Source organism: Lithobates pipiens, unplaced genomic scaffold (assembly GCF_037356315.1).
Source record: "Lithobates pipiens isolate NorthernLeopardFrog02 unplaced genomic scaffold, aLitPip1_a1.2 Scaffold_8, whole genome shotgun sequence".
NCBI classification, from domain to species: domain Eukaryota; kingdom Metazoa; phylum Chordata; class Amphibia; order Anura; family Ranidae; genus Lithobates; species Lithobates pipiens.
Window position 1 is genome coordinate 590951532 of NW_027507903.1, and position 25072 is coordinate 590976603.

At 44.8% G+C, this 25072-nt stretch overlaps 1 protein-coding gene across 1 annotated transcript in view; it reads left to right on the forward strand.

Annotated features, from left to right (window-relative positions):
• The window catches only part of LOC143962292 (uncharacterized), a 214771-nt gene that overhangs the window by 55139 nt on the left and 134560 nt on the right, over positions 1 to 25072 (forward strand). The window contains 1 exon segment of the mRNA XM_077471595.1: positions 20501 to 21273. Within this exon segment, the coding sequence (XP_077327721.1) occupies positions 20501 to 21273 (773 nt within the window).

Here is a 25072-nt window from a genome sequence, read left to right on the forward strand (position 1 = left end):
CGGTATAGGGACTGACGTACAGTCTGCTAAACACTAATACACAACCTGCTTGGTCCACAAAAGTTCTTATAAGGACTGGTAACTTGGTATAGGGTGCTACGGTACATAGGCTTGAGTGCGGTACAGTCTGCTGTTCTGTAAGGACCGCTATAGGTCCACAATAGATAGGGTTGACGTGCACCACTGCTGACCGCTCACCTATACTGCAGCAGTCCTTCAGCGGTATAGGGACTAAGAGTTTTGTCACAGGGTCATTTAAAAAATGACATGCAGAGGAAGAGGCAGGCCCTTCCGCAGGGGTGGTAGGGGTAGGGCAGGAGCAACAGGCTTGAGCCAAAGTGGGAAGTTGCAGAAGGTGCGTTCAATTACTTTAAAGGATGCACCAGACTTGGTTGAGTGGCTCGCTCAGCCTTACTCTTCTGCACCCTCCTCATCCTCTCGATCTGCACCCTCTTCTTCACTCTCTGCTATGTGCACCCCCAAAGACACTACCACCAACAACACGACCACCACCACCACCACCACATACCTTCCGCTTGAGTCACTGGAATTATTTTCCGATCCATATCAAGAGGACATTTCTGATGCGCAGCCACTCTTGGTATTGGATCAGGAAGAGGAGGTAGCAACAAGCGCTACTCAGCAGTCTGACGCCAGTACCCAGATCAGCCCAAGGAGGAGGTTGGTCCCCGGTGTTGCTGCCTACTCTACTTATAGCGGTGGGGAAGGTGACGTTGATGATGACGTGTCTAGTGATGTCACGTGGGTGCCCACAAGAGAGGAAGAGGAGGGGAGTTCAGAGGGAGATATGGACCAGCAGATAGGGAGGAGAAGCAGCAATGACTTACATTGCACAGCAGGGACAAAGCAGACTGCAAATGTATCAGGAGCGAGTCATCGACCATGTACGGTCACATCTGGCGCTCCCAGGACACCGGCACATGGCTCCGCAGTGTGGGCTTTTTTTAACGTGTCCGCTGCTGACAATAGCGTTGCCATCTGCAATCTTTGCAGTCAACGCGTTAGTCGCGGTAAGCCCAATACTCACCTAGGGACGACCGCCTTAAGAAGGCACATGAGCAGCCATCACCGAGCCCAGTGGGAGCAACGGAACACACAAAGCCACACTGCAGGCTCTCACCGTCCAGCCTCGTCTTCTACTTCTCCTTCTCCTCTCTCCTCACAATTGTCCTCCACTCCACCTTCCATCACGCCAAGCTCACATTTTTCTGCAAAAAGGCAGGCTTCCGTGGGCCTAATGTTTGAGCGTAAAAAAATGATGACGCCGGATAACCCTCTTGCCCAACGGTTGGCGGCTGGCTTGTCAGAACTCATAGCCCGCCAACTACTGCCATATAAACTGGTGGACTCGGAGGCCTTTCGCAAATTTGTGGCCATTGGAACACCACAATGGAAGGTCCCAGGAAGGAAGTATTTCTCAGAGAAGGGCATCCCAGAGCTATATGGCCATGTTCAGCGGCAAGTGAATGTATCTCTGGCACACAGTGTCGGTGCCAAGATACATCTGACCACAGACACGTGGTCTAGCAAACACGGGCAGGGAAGGTATATCAGTTTTACTGCCCACTGGGTGAACCTTCTGACGGCCGTCAAGCATGTAACCCGTGGCACCCGTGTAGATTTGGTTTTACCGCCACGGATTGCATGCAGGCCTGACTCTTCTTCTCCTCCTCCTACTCCATCCTCCTCCCTCTCCTCCTCAGCTGCCTCCTCCTTTTCCGCTGCTAGCGTCTCTTCCACTGCACCGCCCAAGCTCCCCAGAACCTATTCCACATGCCAGGTGAGACGTTGCCATGCCGTGCTGCGTCTGTTGTGCCTGGAAGCAAAGAGCCACACTGGCCCGGCACTCCTTTCAGCTTTGCGTTCACAGGCAGATGAGTGGCTAACACCGCTCAATTTGACAGTTGGTAAAGTGGTGTGTGACAACGGTGCCAATCTGCTTAGCGCATTGAAACAGGGCAAAATCACGCACGTGCCGTGCATGGCACACGTCTTAAACTTGGTCGTGCAGCGATTCCTTGTCAAATACCCTGGGGTCCAGGACATCTTGCGGCAGGCAAGGAAAATCTCGGCCCATTTCAGAAGATCTTACACGGCCATGGCTCGCCTTGCTGACATTCAGCGGCGACACCATCTGCCGGTCAGACGTCTTATTTGCGATTGCCCGACGCGATGGAACTCAACCTTCTATATGCTTGATAGGCTGCTCCAGCAGAAACGTGCAGTTAACGTCTACCTGTATGAACTCTGCGAAAGAAACGGTTCTGGGGAGCTGGGTTTTTTTTCACCGCGCCAGTGGCTGCTCATGCGCGACACATGCAGACTTCTGCGGCCATTTGAGGAGATCACCAAACTGGTCAGTCGCAGCCATGGCGCCATCAGTGACATGGTACCTTATGCCTTCTTTCTGGAGCGTGCATTGCGTCGTGTCATTGATCAGGCTGTGGAGGAGCAGGAGCGGGAAGATGAGGAAGTCGCAATGCTGGATGAATTCCCAGGGGGGGCTACTCTATCTGAGACAAGTCAACAACAGGAGTCTGATGAGGAGTCAGAGGAGGATGGTGCCGGGGCGGATGAGCAGGAGCAAGAAGAGCATGCTTTAAACCTTTCTGGGATCCCTGTTGTGCGAGGATGGGGAGAGGAGAATGAAGAGGACGACATTATCCTGGATGATGAGCAGGAGCCAGGCCACCACACCGCTTCCACTTTAGTGCAAATGGGGGCCTTCATGCTCCAGTGTTTTAATAGGGACCCCCGTATAAAAAGCATGAGGGTCAAGGACCAGTACTGGGTGGCAACGTACTTAGACCCCCGGTACAAACACAAAATGGCGGAAATGTTACCGCCGTCGCAGAGGGCTGTCAGAATGCAGCACTTCCAGGCCTTGCTTCGAGAAATGCTGCATTCTGCTTTTGCGTGCGCTGGCAGAGGAGCAATTCCCACTCCCAGAGAAGGATTTGCGGGTACCAATCCAACAGCGCCTGCAAGAAGAGGCCGGTTTGAAGATGTGTTGGTGACTTCGGATATGAGGTCATTCTTTCAGCCGACCCATCGACAGGTGTCATCCGGATCCAGCATCAGGGAACGCCTAGACCGTCAGGTGTCCGACTACATTGGGTTAACGGCCGATGTGGACGCTCTGAGGAGTGATGAACCCCTAGACTACTGGGTGGGCAGGCTTGACCTCTGGCCAGAGCTTGCCCAATTTGCAATCGAACTGTTGGCTTGCCCCTCATCCAGTGTCCTGTCCGAAAGGACGTTCAGCGCAGCAGGGGGGATTGTGACCGATAAGCGTACTCGCCTAGCTCACCACAGTGTTAACTACCTCACATTTCTAAAAATGAATGAGGCATGGATCTCGGAGGAATTCAACACATGTGATCAGTAGACCATGTATATGTCTATAAACAATTTTTGGAATCAAGCACACAGACCTTCTTAATTCATTTGGCTCACTTCCCTGACCCAAAAAAGCACACCGTACTATATGCCCCTACCCTCCTCTTTGAAGAGGTTGAGCGGTGTCATATTTCTACTGGGGCTGCTTATTATGAGGGGTTCCCACCATCCCTGTGCTGTGCTGACTTCCTCCTGGGTGTTCTTATTATGAGGGGCTCCCACCATCCCTGTGCTGTGCTGACTTCCTCCTGGGGGTTCTTATTATGAGGGGATCACACCATCCCTGTGCTGTGCTGACTTCCTCCTGGGGCTGCTTACGGTGCTGCTGTCAGCGCTGTATGTCACGGAGCTGCTGTCAGCGCTGTATGTCACGGAGCTGCTGTCAGCGCTGTATGTCACGGAGCTGCTGTCAGCGCTGTATGTCACGGAGCTGCTGTCAGCGCTGTATGTCACGGAGCTGCTGTCAGCGCTGTATGTCACGGAGCTGCTGTCAGCGCTGTATGTCACGGAGCTGCTGTCAGCGCTGTATGTCACGGAGCTGCTGTCAGCGCTGTATGTCACGGAGCTGCTGTCAGCGCTGTATGTCACGGAGCTGCTGTCAGCGCTGTATGTCACGGAGCTGCTGTCAGCGCTGTATGTCACGGAGCTGCTGTCAGCGCTGTATGTCACGGTGCTGCTGTCAGCGCTGTATGTCACGGAGCTGCTGTCAGCGCTGTATGTCACGGAGCTGCTGTCAGTGCTGTATGTCACGGAGCTGCTGTCAGCGCTGTATGTCACGGAGCTGCTGTCAGCGCTGTATGTCACGGAGCTGCTGTCAGCGCTGTATGTCACGGTGCTGCTGTCAGCGCTGTATGTCACGGAGCTGCTGTCAGCGCTGTATGTCACGGAGCTGCTGTCAGCGCTGTATGTCACGGAGCTGCTGTCAGCGCTGTATGTCACGGAGCTGCTGTCAGCGCTGTATGTCACGGAGCTGCTGTCAGCGCTGTATGTCACGGTGCTGCTGTCAGCGCTGTATGTCACGGAGCTGCTGTCAGCGCTGTATGTCACGGAGCTGCTGTCAGTGCTGTATGTCACGGAGCTGCTGTCAGCGCTGTATGTCACGGAGCTGCTGTCAGCGCTGTATGTCACGGAGCTGCTGTCAGCGCTGTATGTCACGGTGCTGCTGTCAGCGCTGTATGTCACGGAGCTGCTGTCAGCGCTGTATGTCACGGAGCTGCTGTCAGCGCTGTATGTCACGGAGCTGCTGTCAGCGCTGTATGTCACGGAGCTGCTGTCAGCGCTGTATGTCACGGAGCTGCTGTCAGCGCTGTATGTCACGGTGCTGATGTCAGTGCTCTGTATTACGGTGCTGCTGTCAGTGCTCTGTATCTCCTGCACCCTCTTGTTTGCCTACCCTGGTCCCTGACCTTCCCTCTCCTCCATTGCCTTCATTAGCTCCATAGTCCTGAATTGTCAGAACAATTTCCCAAATAAAAAAAAAATGCTTGTAGTTATCGATCCCAAATTCACCTCATACATGTATTATGCTATTGTCCAGGTGGTGGGACTACGTGCTACCCCCTAATAATTACCCCGTGGCCGCAAATTCGACCTAAAGGTTTGCGAAATTCGCCTCCCATTGAAGTCAATGGAGCCCGCGGCGAACGGTCGTTTTCGCGAACGTTTGTGTCCGTTCGCGTTTCGCGTTCGCGAAACGTCCCGTCGGAAGTTCGTCCATCACTAATTATTTGTCTTTTCCTGTATAAAACTCAATAAAAAGATTGAACAAGGAAAATAAGGGTCCTTCTCCTGGTTTTTTATCTGTTTAATTTGGGCCTATATTGTTGAGCCTCTAATGTTCCACTACAAAATATATTGCTCTGTGTTTGGTGCCCAGTGTGTCACTAGAAGCTTTGCCCCTGTAAATCAGTCACTATACACGTGAACATATCAGGAATATATATTGTGTTTTAAGTAAACAGCATCGTTTTTATTAAAAATCCTCAGCGGTGGAAAATATATGTTAATTAAAGCCTTATTCTGTGCTGCTGGTAAATTTACTCATGAAGTGGGGCCCCTTCCTGCAACTTCAACTGCAATGCATAAGTATGTCATATGGAGATGACAGCGGAGGATTAAACACTCTCCCTGTGCCTCCCCCCCACCATGTAACCTGGGTTTTCTGCACCCATCATCCCACCCCGGACGGGTATGGTAGGTGACGCAGAGTAGAGGAGAGAGATGCATTTGAGCATCTGTTCTCTCTCTTACCCTTCCTCTTACTGACCTGGAAGAACATTTTCACTTCTGGGACCCCGTGTCACTTTCCCAGCCAGTAGATCCCACTTTTGTGTCACTTTCTGCAGCACATTGTACTGCATTAGGTTCATTGGAAGACATATAAGACAAAAGGAGTCTTTTAGACATATGGTATTATAGATACAGTAGAACAGCAGCCCAGAGTGTGGATTTAAAAAAAACACAGAATGCAAATGCCAAGTATACTATAACATGAACTGTAAAGTCACAAATATCTACAAGTAGGTGTATACCCTCTTCAGCTTCCTCTGTCATTGATATTACAATCACAGTATCATCCCTTATAAAAGCTAATGATGTGCAAACCATGGATTTTACATTTACATTCCCTGCTATTGTCTTCCCTCCAAACCTTCAAATGTTAATGAGCGTGTCACCTGACTGGAGCAATAACAAATAATAAGGCAAGTAGACCTTTAAGCAATTGGAAACACACCTTACATTGTTCTGATCTGAAAAGATCCCTTTACCCAATCCAATGCTGCCTCATGTTAGTGAATGGGGGTGAAGTGAATATAAGGGGAAGCAGAACTCAGACAGGTAAAAGATTACTGGCAGACAAGGAGAACAAGGAGCAGCTAAAGGATCCCAATATTACACCATACCAGGTAAGATATAGAACTTTCCATATACATTTTTTGTTCTTATCATTTTTATCAAATTGAATAGTCCTTGTCATTTGCATCTGGGTGTTGTATTATTGTATTATTATGCTGTATTACATTGTTATATTTAATAATGTATTTTCCTAATCATTAAGTCCCACCTTTCAAAACATAAGGAAAGATATATTATTCAAAATGTATTTTTTTCTATACTGAAAAATACTGTGTATTGCCTTTCGAAAACATGTCCAATTTATTATATAATTGATCTACATTACAAAAAATATGAGCTCACAATAGCTCTTATTTTTTTTTATAATATAGATCATTTATATAATTAAATACCTGAGGTGCATTTTTTTTATTTAACTATCTGTGAATATATATTTTCATATGCAAACAGAATTATCAATTAAATCTATTGCTAAAACATCTTTTTTAATGTTAGATAGTGTGGAATAGTAGAACCCCTATTAATTTTGTATTACTGACAGTGACCAAACTAGAGAAATTCGCCCTTTTTACTTGTCCTGGAGACCATTGTCAAAAGAATAGGAAATTATGGGAAATCCAAAAATGTATGGTTAATATTGGAATAGGAGGTCAGGGGAAATATTTCAATGGGTACAGCTGACAGTGGCAGGGACAGTGATAACTATCTAAGACAGGATTTCCTGTCACTTTGAAGATATTTGATCTTACTTATTGTTGTATTTTCACTACAAGAAGTAATTGAAATGTATGTAAGTAAGTATATCTTATGGAAATCGGATCAGATAAAATGATAAGGGTTCTAGCATTCTCTATGCTATCCAAATTGAAAAAAAATATATAGATTGGAGTTAAGGGACTCTTATGCATGGACAGCCACCTAATGCAAACATAGTTCTATGTTTTTTTTGCATTTGATAAACACTTTTAAATGCCCCGTGTGATCTTGGTTGAACCCTTCCATTTTGAAGTTGCAGTTGATTATAAAGTTGATTATCTCCTCCTGTGGTGCATTCTATGCTTCCATTTGGGTGGGGTACAAAGGATCCACGGATTCATCTGGGGTTCCATTTGGGTTGGACCCTTGAGCTCCCTGATTTATCCATGCGGACAGTTAGAGAGGTTTGCATTTATTCCTTAGTGGATTCCTAATGAAGCCCAAGAGCAAAATATGTTGAAGCCACCAATGCTGATTGTTTATATGCAGGAAATATGACAGATGAAACTTTATTTCAATCGTTTTTATTGAGTTTTTTTAGAGAAGGTTGCAAACCGATAATAATAAGGTGATACACTCTGTACAGTACATCTTTCGTCAAAAGATCACACATAGCATACCATGCCAAATAAGGTAACATAAACTTGAACTTTGGAGGTAACAGCAATACTTATCGTACAGTTGAAGTACTACCACCTATCCTGGGCACCCCATCTGGGAACAAACTGTGTCCAGGTTAGAGTGGAAGCACAGTCAACTATGATCAGTGTCATATCAATATTGAAATAACTTGAGGTGGTACAGGATCAAGACTTGAAACAGGGTAGTTAGATACATCAGTTGGTACACAATCCACATACTGGTGTAATCTGCAATGTGAGGCGTAATTTTTCCTGTACAGAGGGTGAATTAACTTATAACTTGATGTGAGTAGGCAAGGTAAGCTTGCCAAGGTGAGAAAGGAGGAAAGGGGAATGAAAAAAGGGGGGGTGGGGGTTAGGGGTAGGGTGAGCCAGTCACCATAATATAAAGAATGTCAAACTTTGACTGTGCATTTAGGGTTTGATAACCAGGGTTCCCATTTATATCTAAATACTATGAGACTAGGGTTTGTGATTGCGAATAATTTCTCCATTTCGCATTGGTGGTTGAGGGTGAGAATGGCATTACTAGGGAAAAGTGGATCAATAGTATTCCAGTAATTGTGATTTTTGCAGCTAATTGAAATTGTATGATTACTACTTGGAACTTGGGAAGAAATTTGTGAATATTCAGGTGCAAGATGGCTAATTCCGGATTAGATGCAATGTGTCGGCTACAGATATCAGACAATATGGAAAAAAATCTGTTCCAGAATGACCATAGTGATATACAAGACCATAATATATGGTATAGAGTTCCAGATTCTCTGCATTTTCTCCAGCACAAGGCCGATTGGGATGGGTAGAATTTGGAAAGTTTGTACGGGGTAATCATTACGGAGGTCATATAGGGACTGGTAATAGTCCGCAAAGGCGTTGGTTATATCCTTTGGGTTAGATAAACTATTCTTAGATTTATATATATCTTTAGGGGATTGCGCCTCCCACTCACTATTTATACTACCCCCTTCTCAATAGAGTATGCTTAATAATACTTATATTTACTAAATAATCACTGTGCCCCCATATTATTCAAAATATATACACAAGACATTAATTTATAATTGCAAAAAATATAGCGTCCTTATTGTGCGATATTTTGAATTTGATTGCTCCAACTGTGCCGTCTTAATCACCGTTCATCTTCTAATCAAAAGTCCACTTGTGTCAACTAAAATAACCAAATCTGTGCCACTGTTACCAAGCAGAATGGCCACTCACCAGATGTCCCCAATCAGTAAGTCTTCGGTTCATTCAACGGATAACCAATCCACAACGCATTCCTCCCGTTAGCAATTCCTCAACGTCCATATATTCATACAAAATTAAATGGAACCAATATAGTGTAAAACAGTTTTAACTTTAATGGAAAAATCAATAAAAAAACGTATTGCACTCACATTTCAATGTGTCTATTGGCCGACACCAAGCTTTTCCAGAGAAAACCGTTCTAAAATCGGGCAAGCCACTGATGTTCCGCAGGTGGTGATAGTCTCCCTCCACTGGGCCGACCTGTTCCTGGCTTGTAGTCAAGGACCGTATGTCTCCCACAACTCCTACGCGTTTCGCATTTGAGCGTCGTCAGGCAGCTGTGAGAGCCCTCCCCAAACCCCCCTTTTTATAATGCCCCCAATTACCTGTTACTGTGTCACCGGAAGTGACGCTGCCACCATCTTGATCCCGGAAGTGCATACCCGACCTTTCCCTATTTACAAACTGGCCCCTTCCTTATAATCAATACTACCTCTACCTTTAAATCATTGCTTTTAATTAGGCCAGTATCAGATATTTTATCCTTCTTTAGTTGGTTTCCCAACCTTATGGTTCCGTTTGGGATCTCATCCCTGTTTGTACCCGAGGTGGGTCCCGCCATCTTGTTATAGGGCAATAATGCCCTTACTAGTATTGTTCCATGTAATTGATTTAATTAACCCCCCCGCTACAGATATATGATTTCTAACATCCTCGGTGGCCAATTTCCTAATCCCCTTAAGCCCCGTACACACGAGCGGACTTTTCAACATCCAAAGTCCGTCAGACCGAGTCCGTCAGACTATCCGATCGTGTGTGGGCTGCAACGGACTTTAGCTTCGCAAAAGTCTGACAGACTTTAGAAATGAAGCATGCTTCAAATTTTCCCGACGGAACTCCGCCGGACCCGGTCCCCTTCGAAAAATCCGCTCGTGTGTATGCTACTCCGACGGACTAAAACCGACGCTAGGGCAGCTATTGGCTACTGGCTATGAACTTCCTTATTCGAATCCAGTCGTACGTCATCACGTTCGACACCGTCGGAGTTTGGTGTGATGGTGTGTGTCCAAGTCCGTTCGGTCGAAAACTCCGCCAGAACTCCGCCAGAACTCCGTCGGAACTCCGGCGGAACTCCTTTGGAGGTCTGTCGGACATAAGTCCTCTCGTGTGTACGGGGCTTTACTCTAAATACATTTCTACATCACCCTTCTCATCTTTTTCTTTCCGGATAGACTGGACTATATCCATACAGCTACTTCCTGTCTAACCGGAAGTGCGTCACCGGATGTTTACCCCGGAAGTCCGGGACCGGAAGTTGGGCACCAGAAGTCCTCCGCCTCCATTTTAAGTGTGGTTTTGACAATTCCCCACATTACAACTAGTAACTCCTACACCACCAATCCCAGCTTTACCATTAGGCCCCACCATTATGTAAATTACCCTTATGTAAATTATAGCACAGAAGGGGGAGGTTGAGCGCCGGTACAAATTGTTTTTTTTTGGTTTTATTCTTAGATTTAGGCTGAATAATTGAAGTTATTTGTTGCTTATACAGTTTTGCTTTTACTTTGTTGGCCAGCCAGGCTCCTGCTTTGTTATGAAGTCTGTAGTAATTGGATTTAAGGTATTTGAGAAGGGTTTCATATTTGTAAAGGAGCAGGGACCTTAATTTTTGCCTGTCTTGCAAGATATCTTGTGTGAGACAGGGATTTGGGTTCAACTTATTCTCACGTTCTTTTAAGGTTATAGAATTTGGCACGTCTTCGATCTGCCTCCTTCTATTTGTTTTGACAAATGAAGCCATTTTAATCAGTACCCCCCTCATATAGACCTTATAAGTATTCCACAGTGTAAATCTATTGCTATCAGGAGTGTCATTATACCTAAAAAAAGTCATAATGTTTTTGCACAATCTGTTGGTACAATTCCTTGTCCTCCAAAAGTGAGGTGTTTAATCTCCATATTGGAGGAGGGGAGTTGCGAAATGTGTCATAAAACTCTAGTGTGCATGATCTGACCAAGAGATTGTGCCAATGTCCGTACGCAAAACATTTTGTAGAGACCTTTTATCAGTAAAGAAAAAGTCAATGCAGGAGTAGGAAGAGTGAGCTGCAGACAAAAAAGTAAAATCCTTCTCGGATCCATGGAAGCAGTGCCAGGTATTGTACAGCTCGTATTTATGAAGTAAGGGGACAATTGAGTAGCCAGATCTTCTAGCGAGGGTGGTGGAGTCTGTGGTGGGGTTCAGGATAGTATTAAGGTCTCCGCCAATAATAAGGATACCCTGCATCACTTCCATAGCCTTGGTGAATAGTGGAGTGAGGAATTTCCTCTGTTTAATGTTCGGAGCGTATAGGTTAATTAGAGTAAACACTACTTGACTGAGCTCGCAAATGAGGAGGCTGTACCGGCCTTGGGGATCCTGGATAGTGCGTATATGATGAAATGCCACAGAGTCCTTGACAGCAATAAAGCCTTCTTTGGGCCGTTGGCCATGTACAAATGAGGAAAATGTCCAAAGGACACTCAAGGGCATTTGTGGGCAGTGAAATGGGTTTCCTGAGTAAAGATTATGTCAGCCTTGAGAGAGTATGCTTCTTTCAGTAGTGTTGCATGTTTAAAGGGGCTGTTGAGTTCAGTGACATGAATTTTAGAGGCATGGTGAAAAATGTGTATTTATTAAGGTATCTTTGCAGAAAAAAACATTGTAGAGAGGAGAGTCAGAGAAAGAGTACCTGTTATGTGGAGATTTCGGCAACCAAGGATTTGAATTTAGTGTAGATTCAGTTGGTTGGTTGATTGGAGGGTCTCTTGTCATAATAAGCCACAGGGAAAACAAATGCAATAGTTCAGGTTGAATTCTGGTAGATATAGCGGTGTAGGTGGTTTCTGGCTGGATGGTAGGAACTAGGTAAAGAAGGGTCAGACAAAGGAGAAACAAATACAACATACATGAGAAACACCTGTCAAAAAGCAGGCACAATGGGCAGCTGGAGCTGCTGTGGTGTTGTGGGGGGGGGGGGGATTGAGGCAACGAACCACCAAAAGAAAGAGGAGTAAACCAAGAGGTTGAGCTCCCAGCCTCACGCTAGAACAGAGGTTATGGTGGTGGGGAGAGGTCTAGTTGTAAATAGAAGATTCATATCGGGGCCATTCCGCTTGTGGCTGTTCCGGGCTAGGCAAGGCAGGAAATTGTGCATCTGCAGGAAGTAGATGCCACTGTTTGAAGAGTTGGATGCCTTTATCCACACTTTATATGGGATAGGTTTTGCCGTTCCAGGTGACCAGAAGCTTTGTGTGGAAGCCCCATTGGTAAATTATGCTATTGTTGCAGAGGATTTTAGTGAGCGGGGCGAGCTTCTTCTATTCAACGCTGTCTGTTGTGATATGTCCGTATATAGGGATATTCCATTAAATTCCTCTGGCACTCAGGGCTCTGCTTGGCTGCCACCATGACACGTTCTTTAACGTGGTAGTAGTGAATACGTGCGAGGGTGTCTCTGGGTGCAGTGTCAAGCAGAAATTTAGGTTTAGATATACGGTGGGCTCTATCCACGCAAAGCTCAATATTGCTCAGAGATGGAATGAGGACCTTCATGAGGCGTTGCACATTGTTTGTTAATTCATTTGGGGAATGGATTCCGGTATTCCCCTAAATTTGATGTTGTTGCGCCTCGATCGATCTTCGAGGTCCACAATCTTCTATTGAAGGCGTTCCTTCTCAGATTATTGATCAACATAGGCATCAACAAGGTCATTTTGTGCAGAGTACAGATCTGCCATTTTAGTTTCTAAGTGTCGGATTTTAACAGCATGTGTTTGGACAGTCTCATTTAAAGGTGCAAACATTTCTGAAAAATCATTAAACATAGTGTTTCTGAGCGAGAGAAGCATGTTTTTCATGGTATTCTCAGAGATGGATTGTTCTGTGGCTGGGAACATTTCAATTGACATTCCTAGGTGAATGTTCTGCAGAGAGATCTGAGGGGGAATGCTTTGCAGCGCAGGGGAGAACTCATCTTCCTCTCTGCACTGCTTAGTTTTCACTGGGCTGCGAGTGGAGGGAGTAGATGGGGGAGAGCGTTCTTTCAGCTCCTCGGGCTGGGTGGTGGTGTGCCTCCCTGCAGCTTGATGGACGAGTTGGGATTGGGCCGGCGCCATTTTGCACGCCTCCCTGAGGTACCGATGGATAGAAGTCCGTGAGTCGTTGCGGCTGCCTATTCGTCTTCCGCTGCTTAGTCATCACTCCTGCAGGGATCAGGCGCTCCGGTGAGTGTGTAAAGAGCTGGAGGAGACCTTGCTAAATGTTGTTCAGAGCGTGAGGCTGCTGGAGCTCTGAGTTATGTGGCCATCTTCTCCGGCGGCCGGATACGGCCCCCCGACAGATGAAACTTTAATATAACGCCTTATGTTTGTTTGTTTCGGGATACAAATGTATCATATTTATACAGTTTTCATTGGTTTAACAATGTCTGAGTTGTAAATTCAACTTTATGTACTAATAGGGATTTTATATAATACATACAGTACACCTTATACCTTTTATATACTGTATACATACATTGGCACCTAACAAATGTCTACAAGTATCTGTATACCCTCTACAGCTTCCTCTCTCATTGATATTACAATATCATCTCTTATAAATGCTAATGATGTGTGCAACCCATGGATTTTACATTTACAGTCCCTCCTATTGTCTTCTATCCAAAACCCAACTCATTTGTAATTATGACAGATGTTGATATTTCATGGCACTTCATTTTTTTTTTGAGTATCTAGTGGACTTAGGCTTCATTCACATATAGTTCAAAGGCTGTTAAAATGTCAAATCGCTCATCAGCTTGTTCGGGTGCCATTCATTTCAATGGCACTGCAAATCATGAGGCAATTCTGCCCCAATTGTTGAGCGCCAAATCGTACTGCAAACGCGCAAACCAACTTTGTGAAAGGCAAGATGTGATTTGGTTTGCACAATTGCAGCGTGACAATTGCTGGAGCATTTCCCTGTGTTTTTAGGTGCCATGTTGATTTGTGATTTGACATTTTAACAGGGTGTTATGAAATCATGGGCAGAATCACAGCAATTGCGCCCGTATATATATATATATGAACGGAGCCTAAAAAATGTTTACATACAGTATCCTATCATGTTTGCCATTCATTACATCATATAAATAAAACATTTTTATTCTTTTACTTTTACTTAAGATTTTTCACATTTCCCATGCTCAACTTCCCTGTGCACTGCAAGCTCACTAAGGGACAAAATAAAAAGCAGTGCCACACAATTCTGTTGAGTGACAAGCATCACACAGCGTTTGGGGTTCCATTAAGAATGAATGGCATCGAAATGCACACTGTGTGTTTTGTAGCAATTGGTGCACAGTTTGTGATCACAGTCGGAATCAAAACTATTCTGTCATTGATTCCAAATCGGCAAGTGTGAATGGGGCCTGTCAAAGTCAAATTTTGCTACATTCTCTGTGCTATTTTGAGCAGAGAAAAGTCTATGAGCTATGGCAGCCTCCAAACTTCAGCTTGCATTGTATTAATGAGCTTGCAGGTTACGGTGAGTTGTAACCTAGCCGTTTTTAACCACTTCAGTCCTGGAAGGATTTACCCCCTTAATGACAAGGCCATACGTACTGTGTTACTTCAACTGACAATTACACAACCATGCGGCGCTGTACCCAAACAAAATTGATGTACCCTTTTCCCAAAAATAGAGCTTTCTATTGGAGATGTTTGATCCCCTCTGCAGTTTTTATTTTTGTGCGCTTTAACCACTTGACCACTGGGCACTTAAACACCCTTAATAACCAGACCAATTTTCAGCTTTCGGTGCTCTCGCATTTTGAATGACAATTACTCAGTCATGCAACACTGGACCTATATGAAATTTTTGTCCTTTTTTTCACACAAATAGAGCTTTCTTTTGGTGGTATTTAATCACCGCTCGGTTTTTTATTTTTTGTGCTATAAAAGAAAAAATACAGAAAATTCTGTAAAAAAATGAATTTTTCTTTTTTTCTGTTATAAAATTTAGCAGATTAGTAATTTTTTCTTTATAAATTTTGGCCAAAATTTATACTACTACATATCTTTGGTAAAAATAAGTACAAATTGGTGGATATTATTTGGTCTTTGTGAAAGTTATAGTCCACAAGCTATGGTGCCAATATCTGAAAATTGATCACACCTGAAGTACTGACGGCCTATTTCAATTCTTGAGACCCTAACATGCCAGAAAAGTACAAATACCCCCCAAATTACCCCTTTTTGGAAAGAAGACATTCCAAGGTATTTAGTAAGAGGCATGATGAGTTTTTTGAAGTTGTCATTTTTTCCCACAATTCTTTGCAAAATCAAGATTTTTTTTAACTTTTTTTTTTTTTCACAAAATTGTCATATTATCAGTTTATTTCTCACACACAGCATATGCATACCACAAATTACACCCCAAAACACATTCTGCTATTACTCCCGAGTATGGCGATACCACATGTGTGAGACTTTTACACAGCGTGGCCACATACAGAGGCCCAACATGCAGGGAGCGCCATCAGGTGTTCTGGAGCACCCAGGACAATTCTGACATTTCTCTCCTACATGTAAAAATCATCATTTATTTGCTAGAAAATTACATAGAACTCCAAAACATTATATATATTTTTTTAGCAAACACCCTGGAGAATACAATGGTGGTCTTTGCAATTTTTTATCTCGCACGGTATTTGCGCAGTAATTTTTCGAATGCTTTTTTTTGGAAAAAAAAACAGTTTTGTGCTTAAAAAAAAAAACACAGTAAAGTTAGCCCAATTTTTGCATAATGTGAAAGATGAAGTTACGCTGAGTAAATAGATACCTAATATGTCACTCTTCAAAATTGCACACGCTCGTGGAATGGCGCCAAACGTCGCTACTTAAAAATCCCCATAGGCGATGATTTAATTTTTTTAACTGGTTATATTTTTTGAGTTACAGAGGAGGTCTAGGGCTAGAATTATTGCTCTCGCTCTAACGTTCGCAGCGATACCTCACATGTGTGGTTTGAACACCGTTTTCATATGTGGGCGGGACTTACGTATACGTTCGCTTCTGCATGCGAGCACATGGGGACAGGGGCGCTTTAAAAAAAACATTTTTTTTTATTGTTCATTTTACTTTATTTATTTTAGTTTGAAATTTTTTTTTCCCCAAAAATAATTTTTTTGATCACTTTTATTCCTATTACAAGGAATATAAACATCCCTTGTAATAGGAATATGGCATGACAGGTCCTCTTTACAGTGAGATGTGGGGTCAATAAGACCCCACATCTCACCTCTAAGCTGGGAAGCCTGAAAAAAAAAAGATTCTGGCTTTGATCGTATTAGCGATTCGGTAGAAGCACCGGAGGGCGGCGGGAGGGGGGGGGAATGTCTATGGCTGGGTATTGCAGGGTATCACCGACTATGGCTGGGTATCTCAGAGTATGGCTGGGTATCTCAGAGTATGGCATTGCAGAGTATTGCGTTGCAGAGCATTGCAGGGTATTGGCGGGTGTTGCAGAGCATTGCAGAGTGTTGCAGGGTATTGGCGGGTGTTGCAGAGTGTTGCAGGGTGTTGCAGGGTGTTGCAGGGTATTGCAGAGTGTTGCAGGGTGTTGCAGGGTATTGCAGAGTGTTGCAGGGTATTGCAGGGTATTGCAGGGTATTGCAGAGTGTTACAGGGTATTGCAGAGTGTTGGCAGGGAATTGAGGGGTTAATTTTCGGTGAGCAGCGATGTGGGCACTGCAGATGCAGCCCACATCGCTGCTGACACCGATCTCTTCCCCCTCCGCTGTACCGATCGGTACAGAGAGGGGGAGGGAGGAAACGGCGTCATAACATGACGCCGGTTTGTTTACAAGTGATCACTCCATCATTTGACGGAGCGATCACGTGGTAAACGGCCGCGATGAGCGGCCGTTTACCGTGATTCTTGATGCGCCGGGTCCACTGGACCCAGCGGTCACGGATGCTCTCGTGTGTTGCAGGGTATTGCAGAGTGTTGCAGGGTATTGCAGAGTGTTGCAGGGTATTGCAGAGTGTTGGCAGGGAATTGAGGGGTTAATTTTTGGTGAGCAGCGATGTGGGCACTGCAGATGCAGCCCACATCGCTGCTGACACCGATCTCTTCCCCCTCTGCTGTACCGATCGGTACAGAGAGGGGGAGGGAGGAACCGTTTGTTTTGTTTACAAGTGATCACTCCATCATTTGACGGACATGATTCGTGATGCGCCGGGTCCACTGGACCCAGCGGTCACGGATGCTCTCGTGTGCGCGCCCCAGGGGGCGTGCAAGAGCAGAATTCTGGGAGGCCGTTAATTAACGGCCTCTCAGAGTTAAACAACCGCCCTGAAGCCGTTAATCGGCAATGGGCAGTTGTTAAGTGGTTAAACAAAAAAGAGCAACAATTTTGAAAAAAATATATCTTTTTTACTTTCTGCTATAAAACATATCCAATAAAAATATTTTAAAAAATCAAATTTCTTCATCAATTTAGGCCAATTTGTATTCTGCTACATATTTTAGGTAAAAGAAATCCCAATTAGCGTATATTCATTGGTTTGCCAAAAGTTATCTATATGATATATTTAGACTTTTTTTTACTAGTAATTGCGACAATCTGTGATTTTTGTTAGGACTGTGACATTGCAGCAGACAAGTTGAACACTAAGGCCGCGTACACACGGGCGGATTGTCTGGCCAACTAAGTTCGTCAGACAATCCGACAGACAGTCCGTCCAAATTTTGAATGAACGGACTTGCCCACACACGGCACTTTTTGAGCGGACTAATACGGCAGACTAAGTTCGCCGTACTAAGTCCGCCCTACTTTTGAAATGAACGGACTCGCCCACACACGCGGAGGAAAGTCCACTCATTTCGAGCGCGTCTCCAGGTAGGCGGGGCCGGCGATGGAGACGTCGCTGACCCTGCCGCCTGGAATGGACTTAAAGGGGAACCCCAACGCCGAAAAAAATCGGCGTGGGGGTCCCCCCGAAGTCCACAACAGACCCTTGTCCGAGCACGCTACCCGGCCGGCCAGGAAAGGGGGGCGAGCAAACGCCCCCCTCCTGAGCCGTACCAGGCCGCGTGCCCTCAACATGGGGGGGTGCCTTGGGGAAGGGGGGGCCGCGCGGCCCCCCCACCCCAAAGCACCTTGTCCCCATGTTGATGAGGACAAGGGCCTCTTCCCGACAACCCTGGCCGTTGGTTGTCGGGGTCTGCGGGCGGGGGGCTTATCGGAATCCGGGAGCCCCCTTTAATAAGGGGGCCCCCGGATACCGGCCCCCCACCCTATGTGAATGAGTATGGGGTACAATGTACCCCTACCCATTCACCTGTAAAATAAAAGTACCAAAAAAAACACAACACACGAGATAAAATATTTTATTGCACAGCTCCGGGGGTCTTCTCGCCGGACTCCTCCGCTATCTTCTTGTAGCTCTTTTGCTAGCGGAGGAGTCCGGCTTTCTTCCTCCCCGCCGCCGGCCTCTTCTCCCGACTTCGGGGGTCTTGTCCCCCTCTTCGGTTCTTCTGCCGGGCCACCGCGCCTTCTTATAGCTGTTTTAGAAGGCGGTGGCCCGGTCTTCTGTCGCCGCCGCCTTCCGTTCTTCTTCTTCTTCTTCTTCTCCAGGAGATGTTGCCTCGACAATCTCTCTGGCCGGAATGCCAGGGACGCACTGCGCGGCGAGTTATATAGGGACAAGGGGCGGTGTCACATGGCTTTATGTCACATGGGTTAGTCCCATGGGTTGATGTCACATGGGGACTATGACATCGTAAGGGGGCGGGGTCACCATGTGACACCAACCCATGTGACATAAAGCCATGTGACACCGCCCCTTGTCCCTATATAAGTGGCCGCGCAGCACGGCCCTGGCATTGTGGCTGGAGAGACCGTCGAGTCAACATCTCCTGGAGAAGAAGGAGAAGAAGAAGAAGAAGAACGGAAGGTAGCGGCGGCGGCGACAGAAGACCGGGCCATCGCCTGTAAAAGAGCTAGAAGAAGGCGCGGTGGCCCGCCAGAAGAACCGAAGAGGGGGACAAGACCCCCGAAGTCGTAGAAGAGGCCGGCGGCGCGGAAGAAAGCCAGACTCCTCCGCTAGCAAAAGAGCTACAAGAAGATAGCGGAAGAGTCCGGCGAGAAGACCCCCGGAGCTGTGCAATAAAGTATTTTATCTCGTGTGTTGTGTTTTTTTTTTTGTACTTTTTTTCACAGGTGAATGGGTAGGGGTACATTGTGGGGGGCCGGTATCCGGGGGCCCCCTTATTAAAGGGGGCTCCCGGATTCCGATAAGCCCCCCGCCCGCAGACCCCTACAACCAACGGCCAGGGTTGTCGGGAAGAGGCCCTTGTCCTCATCAACATGAGGACAAGGTGCTTTGGGGTGGGGGGGCCGTGTGGCCCCCCTTCCCCAAGGCACCCCCCATGTTGAGGGCACGCGGCCTGGTACGGCTCAGGAGGGGGGGGGGGGCGCTCGCTCGCCCCCCTTTCCTGGCCGGCCGGGTAGCGTGCTCAGACAAGGGTCTGTTGTGGACTTTAGGGGGACCCCCACGTCGATTTTTTTCGGCGTTGGGGTTCCCCTTTAAGTCCATTCCAGGCGGCGGGGCCAGCGACGTCTCCTTCGCGGGCCCCGCCTACCTGGAGACGCGCTCGAAATGAGTGGACTTTCCTCCGCGTGTGTGGGCGAGTCCGTTCCTTTCAAAAGTTGAGCGGATTGTATGGCGGACTTAGTCCGCCGTATTAGTCCGCTCAAAAAGTGCCGTGTGTGGGCAAGTCCGTTCATTCAAAAGTTTGAACGGACTGTCTGTCGGATTGTTTGACGAACTTAGTTGGGCAGACAATCCGCCCGTGTGTATGCGGCCTTAGTGACACTTTTTGGGGACCAATGACATTACAGTGATCAGTGCTAAAAAAATGCACTGATCACTGAATAAATGACACTGGCAAGTAAGAGGTTAACATCAGGGGCAATCAAAGTGTTTAAATGTGTTCCCTCAGTGTGTTTACTAACTGCGTATGGATGGACTAACTGCAGGCACAGAGAGATCTGTGTTCCTGATTAGCAGAAAGCACAGATCTCTCTGTTCCTGTCCGACAGAACAACGATCTGCTTTGTTTACATCAGCAGACCGGCGTTCTGTCATTCAAGGGAGCGACAGGGAATGACAATCCCAATCACTGTGTAGAATCACAGTGAGAGCAGGTCACCGGCAGCACACACGCCCCAGACCTGGTCACTCGGACACTATACAGGTACATTCTTTCACACAGCAGGGCCGCCCTGCCACAGTATATGTGTTGTGGGAGGTCTGGAAGGGTTTAAAAAAAGTGGATAGCAAAATCCACTTTCTATTTTTAATTAGATACTATATCTCCACACAAAACAAACTATATTTCTCAAATTGCGCATTTATCAACACTGAATGCCTGTTTTCAAATGTTACAAAATTTCTACTCTGCTAATATATCATTTATTTATCTAAACATTTATTTCAGGTGGATAAAAGAGACGAAATTGTGAAAAGGCTTTAGAGCAAAGTATGATGGATGGAGGAGGTGAAAAGCCATTTTCTTGCACTGAGTGTGACAGATCTTTTAGAGCAAAATCTAATTTTATTTGTCATCAGAGGATTCACACAGGGGAAAAGCCATTTATGTGTTCAGAATGTGACAAGATCTTTTCACGAAAGGAGCATCTTATTCAGCATCAGAAGACTCACACAGGGGAAAAGCCGTATATGTGTTCAGAATGTGACAAGAGCTTCTTACGAAAGGATCATCTTATTCAGCATCTGAGGATTCACACAGGAGAGAAGCCATACCATTGTTCTAAATGTGATCAAAAGTTTTCACACCAAAGTTCATTGAATGAACACAAGATGATTCACACAGAAGTAAAGCCGTACCCGTGTACTGAATGTGACAAATATTTTTACAAAAAAACAAATCTCACAAATCATCAGAGGATTCACACAGGAGAGAAGCCTTTCAGATGTTCAGAATGTAACAAGTGCTTCTCAGAAATATCCAGTCTTTCTAGACATGAGAGGATCCACACAGGAGAGAAGCCACACCAATGCTCTGAATGCAATAAATATTTTAGAAATAAAGCCAATCTTATTAAACATCAAAGGATTCACACGGTAGAGAAGCCACATCAATGCTCCGAATGCAATAAATATTTTAGCAATAAAGCTGATCTTATGAAACATCAGAGGATTCACACAGGAGAGAAGCCATATCAATGCCCTGAATGTAATAAGTCCTTCTCGTGTATATCCCATCTTACTCGACACATGAGGATTCACACAGGTGAAAAGCCACATCAATGCCCTTAATGTAAGAAATGAAACCTGAATGATCAACAGAATGTCCACACAGGATAGAAACCATTTAGATGTTCAAAATGTGCAAAGTTCTTCTCTCTAAAGTCGAATCTGACTCTGGAAAAGACATGCATAGGGAAGACATTTGGATGTTTAGAAAATGCTTAGTACAAATAGAAAAAAACATTCTTGTGGTCAAAAGACTTATGCCCTGTACACACTGTCGGAAATTCAGAAGGAAAAGGTCCAATCGGATTATGTTGTCAGAAAATCCAATTGTGTGTGGGCTCTAACTGACTTTTTTCGTCGAAAATTCAGACGGAAAAAATTTGAGAGCTGGAGCTAAAATTTTTGGACAAAAAAATCCGATTGGACTTTTTCCAATCGTTTGTAGAGAATTACGACAAAGTGCCACACACGCTCAGATTAAATTACGAGACCAAAGCTATTGGCTACTAGCCTCTATGTTGTCCTGTCGTATGCAACAAACATCACCTTGTTCCGAACTATCAGATTTTCTGACAACTTTGTCCGACCGTGTGTATGCAACACAAGTTTCGGCCAAAATCCGTCGGAAAAAAATCAGACGGATTTTGTGGTCAGATGTCCGACCATGTGTATAAGGCATTACAGGAAAGAGGTTGTGCTTTTGTTTTTAACCACTTGACTTCTGGAAGATTTACCCCCTTCATGACCAGGCCATTATTTGCAATACGGCACTGCATTACTTTAACTGACAATTGCGGGGTCGTGCAATACTGTACCCACACAAAATTTTACTTTTTTCCCCATAAATAGAGATTTATTTTGGTGGTATTTGATTAGCACTGCAGTTTTTATTTTGTGTGCTGTTAAAGATCAATAATTTTGAAAAAATAAAACATTTTTACTTTCTGCTATAAAATATTTGCAATAAAAAAAAGAAAAAACATCTAATTTCTTCATCAATATACACCAATACATATTCTGCTACATATTTTTGGTAAAAAAAAATCCTAATACACAAATATTGACTGGTTTGAGCAAAAGTTATAGCATCTACAAACTATGGAATATTTTTATATATTTATTATTACTAGTAATGGTGGCGATCAGTGATTTACAGCTGGATATTGCGGCAGACAGTTGGCAAACTAACTGACATTTTTTACACTTTTTGGGGACCAGTGACACTAATACAGTCATAGGTGTTAAAAATATGCCCTGTCAGGGTACTAATGACTTCGGCTGTGAAGAGGTTAAATATCAGGGATGATCAAAGGGTTAACTGTGTGCCTAGCCAGTGTTTGTGCACAGTATGGAAGGTGCGTTTACTAGGAGAAGGCATGGATGTAGGTTCCTGCTTTACAGGAACGCAGAATCCATACCTTCTATACTGACAGAATGGCAATCTACTTTAAATAGGCAAATCACTGTTCTGACTCTCTGCTTAATGATCAGCGGGTGCCAGGGGACATTGAGTCTGCAGAAGCTGCAGATAAGCTTGGTGTGTGTTTAATCACAACGGCCGGTGGAATGCATGTGCACCCCAGACACAGAAGTGTTGGATCACGCACCTAGTACATGATCTGGTGCAGCAGTGCCACCTTGACCCAGTATATCTGTGTTATACTGGTGGCAACTGGTTAAAAACAAAAATGTTTTACAATCATTTGTTCCAAATGTGAGCTTTAGACAGCAGAAACACCTGTGATTCAACACCAAATGGTTCATCAGAGCCACTGTGAAAGTAAACTGTAATTACTGTATTTTACAAATAAACATTTGGCTAACCGATCTAATGATTTATGTAAATATATTGATTGTGGGAAGTGTATACTAAAAGTTTATTGAAGTTTTTCACTGCAAAGTATGCCTCCCTCTCCAAGATGGCTGAGAATGTAATTGTCATGGCAAACAAAAGTGGCTTGACTTAAATGTAACTGCCAGCGTTGGATTAATATGGTTAATGATTAATATGGGAGGTATGTTTAGGGTCATTATAATGTTGGAATACTGCCCTGTGGCCCAGTCTCGGAAGGGAGGTTATAATGCTCTGCTTCAGTATGTCACAGTACATGTTGGCATTCATGGTTCCCTCAATGAATTGTAGCTCCCCAGTGCCGGCAGCACTCATGCAGCCCCAGACCATGGCACCACCACATTTGTCTTTGTACTCCTCACCTGGTTGTCGCCACACACGTTTGACACCATCTAAACTAAATAAGTCTTATCTTGGTCTCATCAGACCACAGGGCATGGTTCCAGTAATCCATGTCCTTAGTCTGCTTGTCTTCAGCAAACTGTTTGCAGGCTTTCTTGTGCATCAGCTTTAGAAGAGGCTTCCTTCTAGTATGACAGTCATGCAGACCAATTTGATGCAGTGTGCAGCGTATGGTCAGAGCACTGACAGGCTGACCCACCCCTTCAACCTCTGCAGCAATGCTGGCAGCACTCATATGTCTATTTTCCAAAGACAACCTCTAGATATGACGCTGAGCACATGCACTCAACTTCTTTGGTTGACCATGGCAAGGCCTGTTCTGAGTGGAACCTGTCCTGTTTAACCACTATATGGTCTTTGGCCACCATGCTGCAGCTCAGTTTTAGGGTCTTGGCAATCTTCCTATAGCCTATGCCATCTTTATGTAGAGTGACAATTCTTTTTTCAGATCCTCAGAGAGTTCTTTGCCATGAGTTGCCATGTTGAACTTCCAGTGACCAGTATGAGAGAGTGAGTGATAACACCAAATTTAACACACCTACTCTCCATTCACACCTAAAATATTGTAACACTAAGGAGCCACATGACACTGGGGATGGAAAATGGCTATTTGGGCCCAATTTGAACATTTTCACTTAGGGGTGTACTCCCTTTTGTTTCCAGCGGTTTGACATTAATAGCTGTGTGTTGAGTTATTTTGAGGGGACAGCAAATTTTCACTGTTATACAAGCTGTACACTCACTACTTTACATTGTAGCAAAGTATAATTTCTTCAGTGTTGTCACATGAAAACATATAATAAAATATTTACACAAATGTGAGGTGTGTACTCGCTTTTGTGAGATACTGTAAATGAAAAAAAATGTTGAATGTAATGTTGAAATGTAAATGAACCAAAAATGTTGAAAAAAAATTATATTTTCTACTTTTTGTTATAAAAAATTCAATAAACTCAATTATTCAATTCTCATACATTTAGGTCAAAATGTATTCAAACACATGTCTTGGGTAAAAAAAAAAATCAATAAGCGTATATTTTTTGGTTTGCTCGAAAGTCATAGCATCTACAAACTATGATACATTTACTGGAATTTACACAGGTTTTTTTCTGACTGCCTATCTCATTTCTTCAGGTGCTAAAATGGCAGGGCAATACAACCCCCTCCCCAAACTACCCCTTTTTGGAAAGAAGACACCCCAAGGAATTTTTTGAGAGGCATGTTGAGCCCATTGAATATTCATTTTTTGTCACAAGTGATTGAAAATGTAAAAAAAAATTTCAGGAAATTACCAAAATAATTTTTAACACAAATTTGTCACTAAATGATATATTGCTAACACATGCCATGGGTATATGTAAATCTACACCACAAAATACATTCTGCTGCCTTTCCTGAGTATGGGGATATCACATGTGTGAAACTTTTTGGCAGTCTAGCCGCATACAGGACCCCGGAAACCAATCACCACCTTCAGGCTTTCTAAGGGTGTAAATTGTTGATTTCCCTCCTCGCTACCTATCACAGTTTCAGAGGCCATTAAATGCCAAAACAGCACAAAACCCCCCAAATGACCCCCCAT